The 15557-nt window shown below is 43.2% G+C and overlaps 1 protein-coding gene across 2 annotated transcripts in view; it reads right to left on the reverse strand.

Moving 5' to 3' along the window:
• Positions 1 to 252: 252 nt before the first annotated feature.
• The window catches only part of ADRB2 (adrenoceptor beta 2), a 60894-nt gene continuing 45589 nt past the window's right edge, over positions 253 to 15557 (reverse strand). For both annotated transcript variants that reach the window (XM_045815276.2, XM_087867886.1), the window contains exon 2: positions 253 to 526. In XM_045815276.2, coding sequence (XP_045671232.1) covers positions 492 to 526 — 35 coding nt within the window. In that variant the 3' untranslated portion in view covers positions 253 to 491. The remainder of the gene's footprint in view (positions 527 to 15557) is intronic.

The raw sequence follows: 15557 nt of genomic DNA on the forward strand, positions 1-15557 counted from the left end.
CCTCAGTTCTCAGCTGGAAGGTCACCTCTTTAGACAGACATTTCCTGATCATCTAAAGTGCCCACCCAGTCACTCACTCTCATCCTATTCTAATTCTCTGCATATCATGCCATTCATTCATTCATTCACTCATCATTCACTCATCATTCATTCATCATTCATCATTCATTCATTCATTCATTCATTCATTCATTCATTCATTTGCTTAGGGCCAGAATCCCCCAACTAGAATATAGACAACATGAGAGCAGGAACTTGTCTGTCTTGTGTATTTCTGTATGCTTCGTGTCCAAAAGGGTACCTGGCACATAGCAGGGTTTCAATAGATATTTGTAAAAAATTGGATATTTCGAAAAAGCTCTAGGAGATGGAACCTTAAATTCCACTTGGCTATAAATCAGATATCAAGCCATTTCCTTTTTTCAGACCTTTGTTTTCCTACTTTTTAAGATGAGAGCTGGTCCCAACGTCAGCCGCTCTTGTGTCCTCTATCAGCATAGATGGGTTTGCCCATTTTCTGAAATTCCTATAAATGAAAACAAATGTTAGATACTCTTTTATATCTAGCTCTTTGACTCAATGCTATTTCTGTGAAATTCATCCATATCGTTACATGTAGCAATAGTGCATTTCTTCTTTGTTGTGTTATTATTTAAATATGTCAAAATATATGTATCCACTTTTTAAAAAAATGAGGGGTGATGGTGATGATAGACCAGAGGTTTACAAACTCTGTTCCACAGAAGCACCCCTCCACCAGCAGGGGTAGCATGGGGGAGAGGCCAGGAGAGTGAGGCTTCTGTGCCCCTCCTCTTGCCAGCTCCCCCCCCCGCTAGAGTAGTTTCTGGTTTTGTCCATGTTATAGATTGGCATCGAGATATCTAGGTGCTGGGATGGATTGCATTTAGAAAAAAATGTTTCTGCTGTTCGAGAAAATATTGTGAAATCATTTTTGATGTCTGATATGGGATTTTGAGCTCTGCTACCTTCAAACCGTATGATTTAGGGCAAGCGAGTTAATCACTTTGTGCCCCTATTTCCTCAAATGCATAAATGTGGCAGCAATAACAACACTAGTAGATTATCTGAGCTAATTCATGTAAAACACTTCTCACAGTGCCTGACATGTAGTCAAGCTTCAATCAACGCTAACTGCTGTTGCTGTGATCACTTTCTTTGTCATTGTCATTGTCATTATCAACTTCATCTTCCCTGCCGAGGGCTCTTGCCACTCAGATGTTCTATGTTTGTTCCAGGCTTTGTTGCAATCACAGCCGGGGCTTGGCGGGAGATGGAATGTTTCCTAATTCTATTTCGAGCCTAGCTGGGTCTTCAGGCTTGCTCACCTTGGGTGCCAGAAATAAGCCAACCCGAGGTTGAGTGCCTGGGAAATGCACCCTCACCTCCTCCCGGGCCAGGCCGCGTTCTTCGGGGAGAAGAAGGAGGAAAAGAGAATAATCTGTCTCAGCTAAGCTCCTCAAGCACATTATGAACCTGAAACTCTTAAGGCATCCAAGTCAGGTTCTGAACCTGGTGGAGTCCTGCATAGACGCCAGTAGACAGAAACCAACCTTGACTTTCCTTTTTAATTCAGTCAACTGGTGACCTTGGCCAAGTCATTGTTTCATTATCATAGAGACTCTGGGTTCGCTGACCTCCTCTTTCCTGCTAAGGATCCCCTGGGTGGGGTGGAGTGGTGTCATTGCCAATAGACAGTGGGGGATGGGAAAGCTGGCGAGCAGCGTGCAAGGCACAAATGTTAGATGGGAAAGAGAGCCTTGTTTGGTGTTCCACTTGAGAGACTGGGAGCCCCGGGGAGTCTTCAGGCGTGAAGCAAGTGCACCAGGACATGGTGGGTGACGCTCCAGGACGCGTGCCTGGGGCTGCTGTCAGCCGCTCTGGGGCTTGTTTAGCTACCTGCCTTGGAAAATCTTTCACCCTCTCTGCCTTCTCTCGGTTGTTGGCTTCGAGCAAACGATTCAGCGAGGTCATGCCATCAGAAGGCAAGGCACGCTGGTTTGCTATGCTTTTCATTCGAGACTCACTTTATTTATTTATTTATTTATTTTTAAAGATTTTATTTATTTATTCGACAGAGATAGAGACAGCCAGCGAGAGAGGGAACACAAGCAGGGGGAGTGGGAGAGGAAGAAGCAGGCTCATAGCGGAGGAGCCTGATGTGGGGCTCAATCCCAGAACGCCGGGATCACGCCCTGAGCCGAAGGCAGACACTTAACCGCTGTGCCACCCAGGCGCCCCCGAGACTCACTTTAAACACTGATGTACTCCCTGCTGATGACTTCGGGCATCTTGCCATGATGGGGGTGGCGGTGCGGGGTGGTGGTGGTGAAGAGTCGAGCTGTTTATAAGAGCAGTTCCCGTTGGTACTAGGAAGCATGCAACAGGCTTCAGAAGGGCAGGATTCTGTCTGCACCCTGCTTCATTGGCCTCTGGCCTGGAGGGCCGTTATCAGGTTTGGACCTCACATGAAAACAATGTATTGCTTATCTCTAAGTAAAGACCACACTGTTGAGGAGCCCAGATAAATGACAAAGTCTGTGTTTGAATCCAGAACTACCCTTCGTCTCTAACCTACTCCTTCTAGGAGCCCCTCCTGGGTGAGGACTGGATTTTGGTTCTCTCATTTGTAGCTCTGTGATCTTGGGCAAGTTTTTTCACTTTGGTTTCCTCATTTGTAGGTCAGGGACAATAGTGCCTACCTTATAGAGTGGTATGAATACTAAATGAGATAATGTGTAGACATGTTGAACGCAGCACCTGGCCCCGAGCAAGCGCCAGTCCATGGTAACCTCTGCTACTAGTAATTGGGAAACAACCTCCTTCTAGTAATTGGGAAACAGCAATAGGAAAAATGGGGAGATGGGAATCTAACTCAGGCATGTAATCCGGTCAGATATTTATCACTGCACTATAAAATAGGCACCTTGCAACCTGGACAGCAGAGCACATCGCCTTTCTTGCTTGAGGGCTGGAACACGGAGCCCATGTTCCCTAACACAGTATCTCTAAATTTTTTTGATCATACACTGTCAATAAAATAATTTTAAGTACTTCTCCATAATTAGGTGCACTCCCTTCTTTGCAAATTGCATACATGTACCAATATACTATCAAGTACATTATAAAACACGTAAGATAAAAGTTTTAAAAAATTGAGATAAAAGTAAATATCAAGAGAAGCTCTAATGTTTCCTCCCTTTTTTTGGTGACCTCAATGCTTGTCTGTCGCTGGGACAGGGAGCTTAAGAGATGTTGTTCTGTAGGGCCCCTGATGCAAGGATCGAATGAAATGACATCCTTCCCAAAGCAGTCATAGGATTTTAGTTACGTTTATTATTAGAGTTGGTTAACTCATGTATGCACATAAATGATAATAATGATAAGAAAGTCTCCTGAGGGTTATAGTTCAATGATAGCAATAGAGCTACACTTTGAAGGGTCTAGTGATCAAAACCTTTTTTTTTTTTTAAAGATTTTATTTATCTATTTGACAGAGAGAGACAGCAAGAGAGGGAACACAAGCAGGGGGAGTGTGAGAGGGAGAAGCAGGCTTTCCTCCGAGCAGGGAGCCCAATGCAGGGCTCGATCCCAGGACCCTGGGATCATGACCTGCGCCGAAGGCAGACACTTAACTGCTGAGCCACCCAGGCACCCCTAGTGATCAAAATCTTTTTTTTTTTTATATTAAGTTAGTCACCATACAGTACATCCCTAGTTTTTGATGTAAAGTTCCATGATTCATTACTTGAGTATAACACCTAGTGCACCATGCAATATGTGCCCTCCTTACTACCCATCACCAGCCTATCCCATTCCCCCACCCTCCTCCCCTCTGAAGCCCTCAGTTTGTTTCCCAGAGTCCATAGTGATCAAAATCTTAAACTGTGAACCTACCACACGCCAAATGCTCTTATAAGAATTGGGGATGGAGGTGAAGAAGACACAGTCCCAGCCAGCCAGACACCCAGCATCTGGACTTTTACTAGGGAAAACCCGGGGAATAAATATGGTGCTGTGTAACACATGTAGTGAAAGAAAGTACAAAATCGGAACAAGAAGAAGGAATGGGGGTCTCGGGGAAGACTTCCCAGAAAGAGTGATGCCTGATTATGGTTTGGAAAGATCAATGGCTATGCAACAGATAGACAAAGGACAGATGTTCGGGCTAAAGACAGAGAGGTGAGAAATCACCTCCACATTGAGCACTTACCTGCTGTCTAGGATGTTTGATGTGGCTGATGTGATTGGACTGTCAGGGTAGCAAGGAGGCCAGAGATGATTTGGGGCAGGTGGTCAAGTGCTGGGTTGTGGGCCTTATGTCCCTTGACGAAGTTTGGACTGAAACTCAGACAAGGGGATTCATTAAAGGTTATAGGCAGGGGAATGGCATCATTGGATTTGTGTGCTAGAAAGACCCTTCTGACTGCCCTCTGCACGGCTAGTTGTAAAGCATGAAACTGGGAGGCTGTCCCTCCCACCTGGGCTCTCGGCCTGAACTGACTGTGGGAGGGACAGTGGGGCTGAAGACAAAATTAGAAATTAAGAACCCAGTCTTGAAATCCATATGGCTCTCTTGGCTCCTTCAGGCTCTAATACCTGTAGGAAAGTACATTGTCATTGCAGCCAGGGTGGTATGATCGGCTAGCATTCCTGCTAGGACTGGATATTGTCCTTTAGGAACCATTTCAGTGAATTTAGGAGAATCTTGCTGGGAAAAAGTCTAAGGCGTTGGAGTCTTCAGATCTGAAGCTTGGAAGCTTTCTACTCGAGTCTCACTGCCTCTCAAGAATAAGGAGCTTCTCTTAGTCTCCTGTATCTGGACTACCTATACTTTTATTTTTTGAATTTTTAATTGGAGTATGCTCAGATACTGTCATCACTGGTTCTGCCGCTCACTGGATTGACTCTGTTCAGATGTGAGATGACAACAGCAGGTCCAGCTCTGTACGGTTCTACTTTCAAGTTCCAAAGTAAAGAGAGAGGCTTCTTCTCCAAAGTCAAATAAATGAAGAGCCCCCAGATTGAGTCTTGATGGCTCTAATGGTCTGTTTGGGTCATATGCTGGTGCTGGAACCACTCACATAGGAGATCAGCCTAGGCCTGGGTGATATGTCCAACCTGCGGGAGGAGGTGGGCTGGATCAGCCCTGCTCAAGTCAGATGGACAGAGTGGAGGCAGATTGATTCTTCAGAAGGAAATGTGGGGTAAAATTACCTGGATGGTGAAAATTTTGGGTGCTGGAAATCAAATTCAGCAGTTGTCTACTCCCCTTATTGCCTCAGTGCCAAGGCCAGAAATGCTGGAATGATTCTTGAGTTTTTATTGTTTCTCATCTTCCACATCCATCATTTATGACAGCACATCAATTTTACATCCGGAGTAGCTTTCTATCCTATCTGCTTTCTCAATACTGTCACCATTCCAGTCCAAGTGAACATTAACTCCTCCTTAGACTCCTGAAATATTTCCTTATGCCCTCCTCCTTTTCTCTAAACTCTAAAAATAACAGCAGTAATAACTCATATTTGTTGAGGACTTACTGAATACCCAGCACTGGCAAAACACTGTATGTTCACGATCTCATTCAGTTCTCAGAACATCTCTGTGAAGTAAATAACTGCCATACTGCCCATTTCTTAATACTCAAAATTCTTCAGTGGCTTCTCCTTTCCCTATATTCTTGATGTCTATTATGATGTCACAAGGTCCTCCAAACATGAATCATCTTGAAAACAATACAACCATTTGTATACATGAAGAATCTACAATTTGGGCAGGGTTCAGGAGGGAGGACTTATCTCTGTGCCTTGCAGCATCAGCTGAAGTGGCTTGACTAGGGGACGGAGAATCTACTTCCAAGATGACTCACTCATAGGGCTGGCAAGTTAGTGCTGGCTATCATCTGCAAGCTCAGCTGGGGCTAAGGGCCAGGGACCTCAGTTCCTGTCCATATGGCCTCTCCACGTGGGCTTCTCCAGAGTTTGCTTGGGTTTCCTCACAACGTGGTGGCTGGGTTCTAGAAGTGTCCCAAAAGACACGAAGTGGAAGGTGCCATCTCTTAAGACCTGACCCCAAAATCTGGCACAGCATCAGAGAGCCCAGATCCAAGGTGAGTGACCTGGAGCCCCTTTCGATGGGAAGAGTATCAAAGAATCCTTGGGTTGAGTTTTAGAACTGCCACATCCGAACTATAAAAATCCATAAAATGAACTGAAGGTCTTTCTATGATTTAGTACTTATAAACCAATCTATTATCTCATTCCATGAGAAACGCTGTCTGTGTACAATGGCCTTCTTTCAGTTCCTCCAAGGTATTATGTTCTCTCTCACCTCAGGACTATTGCACCTGCTGTTTGCCCCCACCCAGAATGCTTTCCCCATCTGTACCCAATCTCCTAGTTTCAGAGCTCAGCAGAAAAGACCTCTCCCAGGACGAGTCTAGTTAAGCTCTTCTGTTTAAAGCTCTCATACAATTCTTGGCTCACAGTAGTAGGTGGGCCAGAAATAAAGTTTGAAAAAAGGAAATGATGGAATGGATGAGAAAATTCACTGCCCCTTCAGTCTGAAACTCCTTTCCCTGTCTCTATGTCTTCTCCCAATGCACTCCAGCCCCACTCAACGTCTAGGTTCTGGGTGGATGGACTCTGTATCTTGTAGCATTTCGACTCTTCTTAAAATCCCATCTCCTTCCAAGAAGGTGATGCTTTTCCTTAGAAACTGCTCAGGATAAACACACAACTTTCAGGACTCACTGAATCCATTGTTTGTATGAATGGAAAGTCTTGAGTGCTTATTTTTATGGGACCTTTGTGTAACGGTCAGAGTGTCCCTATCAGTATTGTCACTATTTACTTTGAAGCTCCTGGAAGGCAGGCACCATCTCTCTGACTCATTCTCCTCTCTATTTTTAGAAATAGATGGCCTGACGACCTGCAGAGTGATGCTGAATTTTAATTGGCAGAGAGTACAAAATGAGCAAAGGCTGAGTGGGCTGGGTGTTCTCTCTGTTGTCCAGTTGGGAGAACTTGGCTCTCATCATGCCATGGCTTGGGATCAACTTCTGGTCAGGGAAAGAGACAGATTTGATAATGGAAAACACACTGGACAGGAAGCCAGTGTTCTAGTTTACCACCATTGGGGCTGTCACTGAGCCTGTTTGGGGCTTGTCTCTTTACCCATAAAGCAAGGACACTTAGACAAGAGGGTGACTAGGGCTGCTTCAGTTACAGTGATGGTGATTCTGACAGTGGTCCAGTTATGACACAAAAGTCCAACTGTGCCCCTTTTGATCTCTGTGATCTTGGGTAGGTGACTACGTCTTTGAGCCTCACTATTATCATCTATAATCTCGGGATAATAGTTTTCCCCTCATAAAGCTGTTCTGAGAATTCAAATGAGACAAACTATTCAAAGTGTTTAGGTTATGGTAAGCACCTAATTAATTATTAAACAAATGGCCATTGAGAACTGCTTACGTGATCCTATGGTACAGCGGAGTGGTTATAATCTTGACTTTGGAGTTAGATAATACATGAGTTTAATTACTGGTTTCGGGACGCCTGTGTGACTCAGTCAGTTAAGCGTCTGCCCTCGGCTCAGGTCATGATCTCAGGGTCCTGGGATCAAGCCCTGCATTGGGCTCCCTGGTCAGTGGAGATCCTGCTTCTCCCTCTCCCTCTGCCCCTCATGCTTTCTCTCTCTCTCAAATAAATAAATAAAATAGTTTAAAAAATAAATAAATACTGATTTCATCATTTACTAACTATGTGACCTTGGACCAATGACATCCTTTCTGAACTTCAGTGTTCTCCAGAATGACAGTAAGAGATGAGAACCTGGTCCCTTATTGTGATTGTCATTGTGATGATTCAATAAGATGTAGTATATAAAATGTTTATTATGGTGCCTAGCGTATGATATATGCTCGATACATAAAGCTGTTTTTAAAATTATTATGACAAATAATTACTCCTTCTCTGGAAATAACCTGAGTATCAGTTGGGTTGGTATGCAGAGGGAACATAGAGAGGAATCCTCGGAGATGTTTAGAGAAGATAGGCTATGTTCATAAGTGGTGGTTCTTGAATGCCGGATGAGGATTTGGGATTTTATTCCACTGGCAATGATAAGCCACTGAAGAATTTCAGGTTTTTCAAAAAGATAATTTCAATGTAGAATATAGAAGATATTGAAGAGAAGACACACTGGAAATGGGGAGACATCATTCATTCATTCATTCATTCAATCATCTGACAATTATGGAGCCCCTACATGCCAGGCACTAGTTGGCGAGGATTCAGAGAAAGACAGATCACTGAATAATACCTAAAGTATAACGAGTGCCAGAAGAGAGAAGCATCTCACTCAGATTTTTCGAGGGATCCAAACATTTTTCCAGAAGGAAGTGATATTTAAAGGGAGACCCAAAGTATAAAGGAGGGGACGAGCATTATAGGCAGAAGTCTCAAGTGCCAGGGATGCCTAGGCCAGAGAGAACAAGGTGAGTGGAGAACTTGAAAAGATGTTCAATCTTTAAGACAAAAGGCAAGGAGAAGCAGAACTAGGGTGATGAACATAGAGATGGAGAAGAGAGGATGAATGTGTATATCATGTGGTGATCGAAGCTATAGAATTTGATGACTGCTGGGCATGGGGGAGACATTAGAGGAGTCAGTGGTGACTTCCCACAGACCTCTCCCTGCACTACTCGCTATGAACCCACTTTGGGGGCTGGAAGTTCTTGACTTTTCAGGTCATCTGTGACTCTGGTTTTGATCTTTCAAATATGTCTTTAAGACTTTTACTTCCCCAGCTCCTCCCAAAATTGGGTAAGGTCTAAATTTTATAATAACTCTCTTATTCTAGAATACTGATAATGAATCTACCCCCAACTGAACCCTGACTGATACAGGCTCACAAAGTCCTAAGATAGATTTCACTTACTTTCGAGTATTTCTGATGTACTCAGGCAGCCAAGGATGGACAGATAGTGGTGTTTCTTCCCTTTAAGAAGAGGCATAGATCATAAGCTCACTTAGTCTAGAACCACTGCCACCAACAGGCACAAGAGGTACTTGTTTGAGACTCTGACTTTTCTCCCCTCCCTTAAGTCAGTGGACCAAAACATAGGAAAAGATAAACCAGATAACTAAGCAATGACAGAAGAAAAAGGGAGAGGAGGCTGTTCCAAGAAGGGGGCACACAATGTGCAAAGATCCAAAGGTCCAAACTCTTCTTTGTCCACCTTAGGCTTGTTGTAGAAATCGAACGAGATCATGAGTCCCTCAGTAAATGGTAGGAAAATGTGCCAATACGAAATCAGCTTGGGAGGACCATGTATAAGAAACACTTTCTGCCTTCTGCTCTTCGGTAGTTTCTCCGGGGTCTTCAGTTCACCTCTGTGCTCCAGCCACGAGACAACTAGAATTTCAAAGGACATAATTATGTGGTTAGTGCCAGCAGGCCCTGGAGCATTTGGCTCAGAGAAAACCATTGTCTGCTTCTGAGCCACGAGGAAAAAGGAACGGAGAGTACCTAAAGACCAGTGTGCTCTCCTTTCATGCCCGGACTTTTCTGGAATAGAAGTGTCCCGGCAACTTCAGAATTACTTCACCTTTCCTGCCCTGGACGCTTTCAGTTTATTTTTTTCTCCTTTGTCCCCAGAGCAAGTCAGGGAGAAACACAACTGAGGAGTCTGGACTCCAGCACTTACTTGCTGCGTGACTGTGGACGAGTTATTTGAACTCTCTACCTCTCAGTTTCTGCATCTGCAAACTGGGGATTAGGATTGACTTCATGAAGCTGTTGTGAGGATTTTTTTTTTTAAGATTTATTTATTTATTTTTAGAAAGAAGGTCAGCGCAGGGAGGGGCAGAGGCAGAGGGAGAGAGAAACTTTAACAGACTCCTCATTGAGCTGGAAGTCCGACGTGGGACTTGATCTCAAGACCCTGAGATCAGGACCTGAGCCAAAACCAAGAGTCAGACGCTTAACAGACGGCGCCACCCAGGGGCGCCTGTTGTGACGATTAAGTGAGTTACGTGAGTCAGGTCTTGAGAACAATGCCTTGTACACAATGAGTGATCCGCAGCGTTAGCTGACATGATTATAATAAAAATAATTTTTAGTATTACTATAGAATCAAGAGGTCAGTTGCAGCTCCCTTGGCATGTTGTGATGTTCTCCGTCATCTTCATTTCCACCATTTTCTGCTTAGAGAAATCAAGTGACTTAGAAGATCAGTGATTCCTGACCAGTAAGAATAGGGTTTACCAATTCTGGTGCACGTGAGCAGATATTGGTCCAGTTCACCTATTCAGAGCGTAACTTTGAGGAGGGGAGGAACCAGTATTTAGCCTGGGCTCTCCCCCAGCGACCACTCCACCTTTCTCCTTGCCTGTTGAGCCAGGGAACGTGTCTCTGTGTGTCTTCTCCACTTGCTTCTCTCCTACTCACCTGCTCCTCTGGTGCCTGCCCCCATCTGGCCCCTGAAACGGCCTTTCCTAAGGTGACAGACAACTTCCTTATTTCTAAATCCAGTTAACATTTCCTTGCCTGCTGTCGACTCCCACCTTCTGGAATCATTCTTTTAGCAAGCTTCTAGAATACCTCACTTCCTCCGTAGGCATTTTTCTTACCACCTTTCCCGTTGCCGTTCATTCTCCAGACTTTTTCATTCTTTCCAGCCTTATTCTTTTGCCCCACCCTTACACACTGGGCTTCTTCAGGCTCTGTCCTAGGCCTTCTTGTCTTCTCAAGACACCCCTCTCCCGAGGGACTCTCATCTGGTCCCAAGACCCAATCCTAAGATATAGAGACTTCTAGTTCAGCTCCTCTGTCTGAATTTCAGACTCAACATCGTCACTTGGCATGGCCACCTACATGTCACACAGTTGCTGCAAGCCCAGCTTGTCCTCAAGTGAAGCCATTACCAGCCCCCCTCCTGTGCACCTCACCTGGCAGATCTCTTGACCTGCCTGTACTTGAGAATCACCCCAGCATCCTGCTGCTCCTTCTCTCTCATCTCCCCATGTTCTATTAATTTCTACAACTGTCAACTTGACTTCCAAAATATCTCTGGGGCCAGACCTTTCCTTCTCCTTCCTTATTCCTTCTGTTCTGGTTCGGACCACTACTGTCTCCCTGCTGATCAACGGCTATAGCCTCTTCATTGACCCCCACACCTTCATTCTTGACTCTTTCAAATTATTCTCCACTGGGTTGCCAGAATGACATTTTGTAAATGGAAAACTGACCCTGATGCTTTTCTACTTAAAACACTTCAGTGATTTCCAATAGCTTCAAGGATAAGCTTAAAGTATCTTAACTGATCTTTCGAGGCCCTGTATCATCAGTTCCTTGCTTACACTTCTGGCCTCATTTCTGTCTCCCCGCCCCCCACCCAGCCAAGTCTCCTGCAGTACTGCATATGTTAGGTCCGCTGATCCTTCAATTCTCAGAATGTGTCCACAGGCCCTTGTCTGGAAGCCCCTTCTCAAATAACTGCAGCTCATTCTCTAGGTTGCAGGTAAAGATTGCTTCTTTCACAGAGTTATTTCTTATACTCAGGTCTGGCCTAGGTCTTCTCTGGAGGGGACTTGGATGGGTCTTCTGAGAGCTCTGTCCCCTTCCTTGTGATTTATTTAGAATTTGGGCTTTGGAGTCAGGCCATTAGGATCTGAATTCCAGCTCTGTCACCTGCTACTTTTTAACCCAGTGAACCTCAGTTTCCTTATCTGGAAAATGGGTCTAATCATAGAATCTGTTTTACAGGATTGCATGTTTCTTTCATTAAAATAGGGATTAAATGGCATTCGATTCATTATTTGTATAATTAATGGTTTAAAATCTAGTTTTTTAATTTGAACTTAAGCTGCAGAACAGCAGGGCCTATGACTACCACTGGATGCCCACTGCTATAAGTGCAGGTAACAACTCAATAAAAGACATTGAATAAATTACAAAATGTGATTTGGTATTTTGATTATTTTTTTAACTTAGCATTATCTTATATTTCCCGTGCAGTTAAGCATTTCTCTATTAATTGTTTTCTGTTGGTTGATAGTCTATTGCACAAATGACCCAGAAATGATTTAACCATTTATTGTATTTCAATTCTTCATTATTTTAAATAATATTGTGACAAACATTCTGGTGCATAATTTTATGTCTGTATCTTAGATTATTCCTTAAAGTTCTTTTCTAGAAAAGAAACCTTGTTAACATCTTCTACTGAAAATGTTTTAGGGGCGCCTGAGTGGCGCAGTTGTTAAGCGTCTGCCTTTGGCTCAGGGCGTGATCCCAGCGTTGTGGGATCGAGTCCCACATCAGGCTCCTCCGCTGGGAGCCTGTTTCTTCCTCTCCCACTCCCCCTGCTTGTGTTCCCTCTTTCGCTGGCTGTCTCTCTCTCTCAAATAAATAAATAAAATCTTTTTTTAAAAAAAGTAAGAAAATGTTTTAGAACTCTCTTCTTTATTTCCTGTCACTGCTTACAAAACATTCACACTTACTGTTTGGTGACTTTTTCTTTCTCTCTGATGGCTTTGGGATAGGTAGTACCCAAAGCCCGAGGCTAAGCCTTACTTATCCCTCCTGCTGTCCACACCAGGAATACCTGTTCTTGTTCCTACTCTGGGAGTTAGCAACATTTAAACCTCTGTCTTTTAAGATTGTATTTATTTATTTATTTATTTTAGGGTTTTGTTTTGTTTTAGAGAGTACATGTGAGTGGGGAGAGGGGCAAAGGGAGAGAGAGAGAATCTCAAGCAGACTCCACCCTGAGCATGGAGCCCACTGAGGGCTCCATCCCAAAACCATGAGATCATGACCTAAGCCAAAATCAAGAGTTGGACACCCAAGAGACTGAACTGCCCAGGCCCCCTTCTTCTGCCCATTTTTAAATTGTATTATTTGTTTTTTGGGGGTGTTGAGTTGTGTCAGTTCTTTATATATTTTGGATACTAATCCTTTATCAGATATGTCACTTGCAATTATCCTCTTCCATTCAGTAGGTTGTCTTTTAGTTTTATGGATTGTTTCCTTAGCTGTGCAGAAGCTTTTTACTTTGATGGAGTCCCAATAGTTTATTTTTGCTTTTGTTTCTCTTGCCCCAGGAGACCTATCTAGAAAAATGTTGCTATGGCCGATGTCAGAGGAGTTACTGTCTGTGTTGTCTTCAAGGATTTTTATAGTTTCAGGTCTCACATTTATGTCTTTAGTCCATTTTGAATTTATTTTTGTGTATGGTGAAAGAAAGTGGTCCGGTTTCATTCTTTTGCATGTGGCTGTCTTAAGGAAGAAAAGATAAAACTCTTTGAAAAAAATAGCAAAAATATATTGGTTATATATTGTGGGTAACTGAAGGAGAAAAGTAATGAAAAGAAGGGAAGGAGAGAAAGGGGAGAGATGAGAGAAAGAAGGAAAACTAGAAAATGAGAGAAAAAGACAAGGGAATGAGAAGACGAGAAGAGACCAGAAATCACATTTTAGGCAAGGGACAAGAATTAGAGAATTAGAAAAGAAAAAACAGAAAAAAAAAATTCTGCTGTAGCAAAACACACATTTGGAGCCATTCCACATCCCTGTGGTTGACATTTGTCTGGCAGCCTTTCAGAGGTTTGAAGAAGCTACTGTGATTCCATAACAATAGTTTTGATTTTTCTTTTGCTTTTCTCCAGGGTAAATTTGCCTAATTCTATATATTGTTCTTCTGGGGACATAGTTTCCATACCCCTCAATAGTCCAGTTCCCCCTGTTGGGTAGTGTTCCATTTGTCAGCATCCCTATTAAAGTGTGGCCCTCAGAGATGGACAGGGGATTCCCGAGTGTTCCTCGTGTGAGCTGGTGAGCAGTGTGCAGGGCACTGTCCGTCCCTGTGCTTGGCACGGGAAACCTCTCTTTACTCCCTTTTGCTCTCTGCCTGTCCCTCTCTCGACATTTATAGCAGTGATTCTAAAACATCTTGCTCTTAGATCTCTTTGCTCTCCCCCAAAAAATGGTTGAGGATTTGTTTATATAGATGATATCTATTGATGTTTACCATACGAATAATGAAAACAGTAGTTTTGAAAATCTTGATTTATTAATCACTGAAAAATAAACCCATTACATGTTAACATAATTAGCATATCTTTATGAAAGATTTTCAAAACCAAAAAATAACATGGGGGAAACAGCATTGTGTTATATCTTTACAGATCTTTCTAACATCTGGCTTAATAGAGGACAACTTGATTCTCGTCCAATTTAATTGTATTAAATCTACATTTAATTGTAATGTTGCAATGTGTGCTTCGTTGAAGGATATAAATAAAGGCTGGCCTCGCTCAGGGGCACAGATGGAAAATGGAGGAATATTTAATGGTCTGTCAGATAATTGTGGATATTCTTTGTTATTATACTAAAACTTGACAAGTGGTAGTTTCTAAAAAGTTAGTTGTAGTCTAGATTCTGGAGACCTATCAATGAACTTTTCATATTTTATTACATAGAATCCATTGGTATAACTTACACTTTATTTAAGTGGATCTTTCACCCATGCATGGTTTTTTAACTTCATGTATTGGTTGTCAGGGAAATATTAGTTCACTGAGTTATGCTGATCTTCTAAATGTTGACACATTTTCATTCTCTAGTACCCAAAATGATCACATTCATTAGTATACCCAACAATCTTTAAGTATTGGGAAGCTGACAAGCTCATGGTAGCAGATATAAATCTTTGAAAATTCACTTGAAACTTGAATATTCTCTTTGGCAACAAACATTTCTAGTGATTTTTCCTTGAAATAACAGGCTCACTTCATTTCTTTTTGAGAACACGTCAGCCAGATATCCACATCTGAATAACATAGCTTGCTGGTCAGTCGGTCATTCTTTCAAGTGAAAACGTGTTTTCCTGACAAAGATGGCTCATTCTTACTGCAAACCCACAAGCGCCGGGGTGTTTTTCCTCCAGACTGACTATCACCCTGCAGTGTCCAGCAGAAGTACTTTATGCCTGTCTGGATTTTGTCACACAGAACATTACCGAGAAGTATACTCAAGGGTGTCGGCTTAATAAAACACAGTGTTAAGTGAAACAGGCTTTTCCCCCCTCCCTTTCTTTCCAGTAGGTGCTGCGAACGGCCAAGAGCACGATGAGTCACCCAGCTGGGCGTCCCACCTGATCCACGCTGAGGCTCGGCGGTTTGACCCGCTATTACTTTCGTACCATCGGTGTAAATGTGGAAAGGACAACGTAGTAGCTTGCAACTAGTTTTGGCTTTGTGGATCCCTAGAAAGGATCTCAAGGACGTCCAAAGGTCTGCGGACACCCCCTGAGAACTGACAGTTTTCAGGATGACTACCAGTCCCGTTAGTTAGGTTGAGGCTTACGCTGAGCCCATCAATGGTGGCTGGGCTGGCAGCAACAGGCTGGGGGTTTTCAAGGAAGTAATGACGGATAATAACAGAAACTAACCTATCCTAGGTGCTGCGTTAGATGCTCCACACACATTATCTCACAGCAACCCTGGAAGTAGGTTCTGTTTTATCCC

Source organism: Ursus americanus, chromosome 15 (genome assembly GCF_024610735.1).
Source record: "Ursus americanus isolate L20-20 chromosome 15, mUrsAme1.1.p, whole genome shotgun sequence".
NCBI classification, from domain to species: domain Eukaryota; kingdom Metazoa; phylum Chordata; class Mammalia; order Carnivora; family Ursidae; genus Ursus; species Ursus americanus.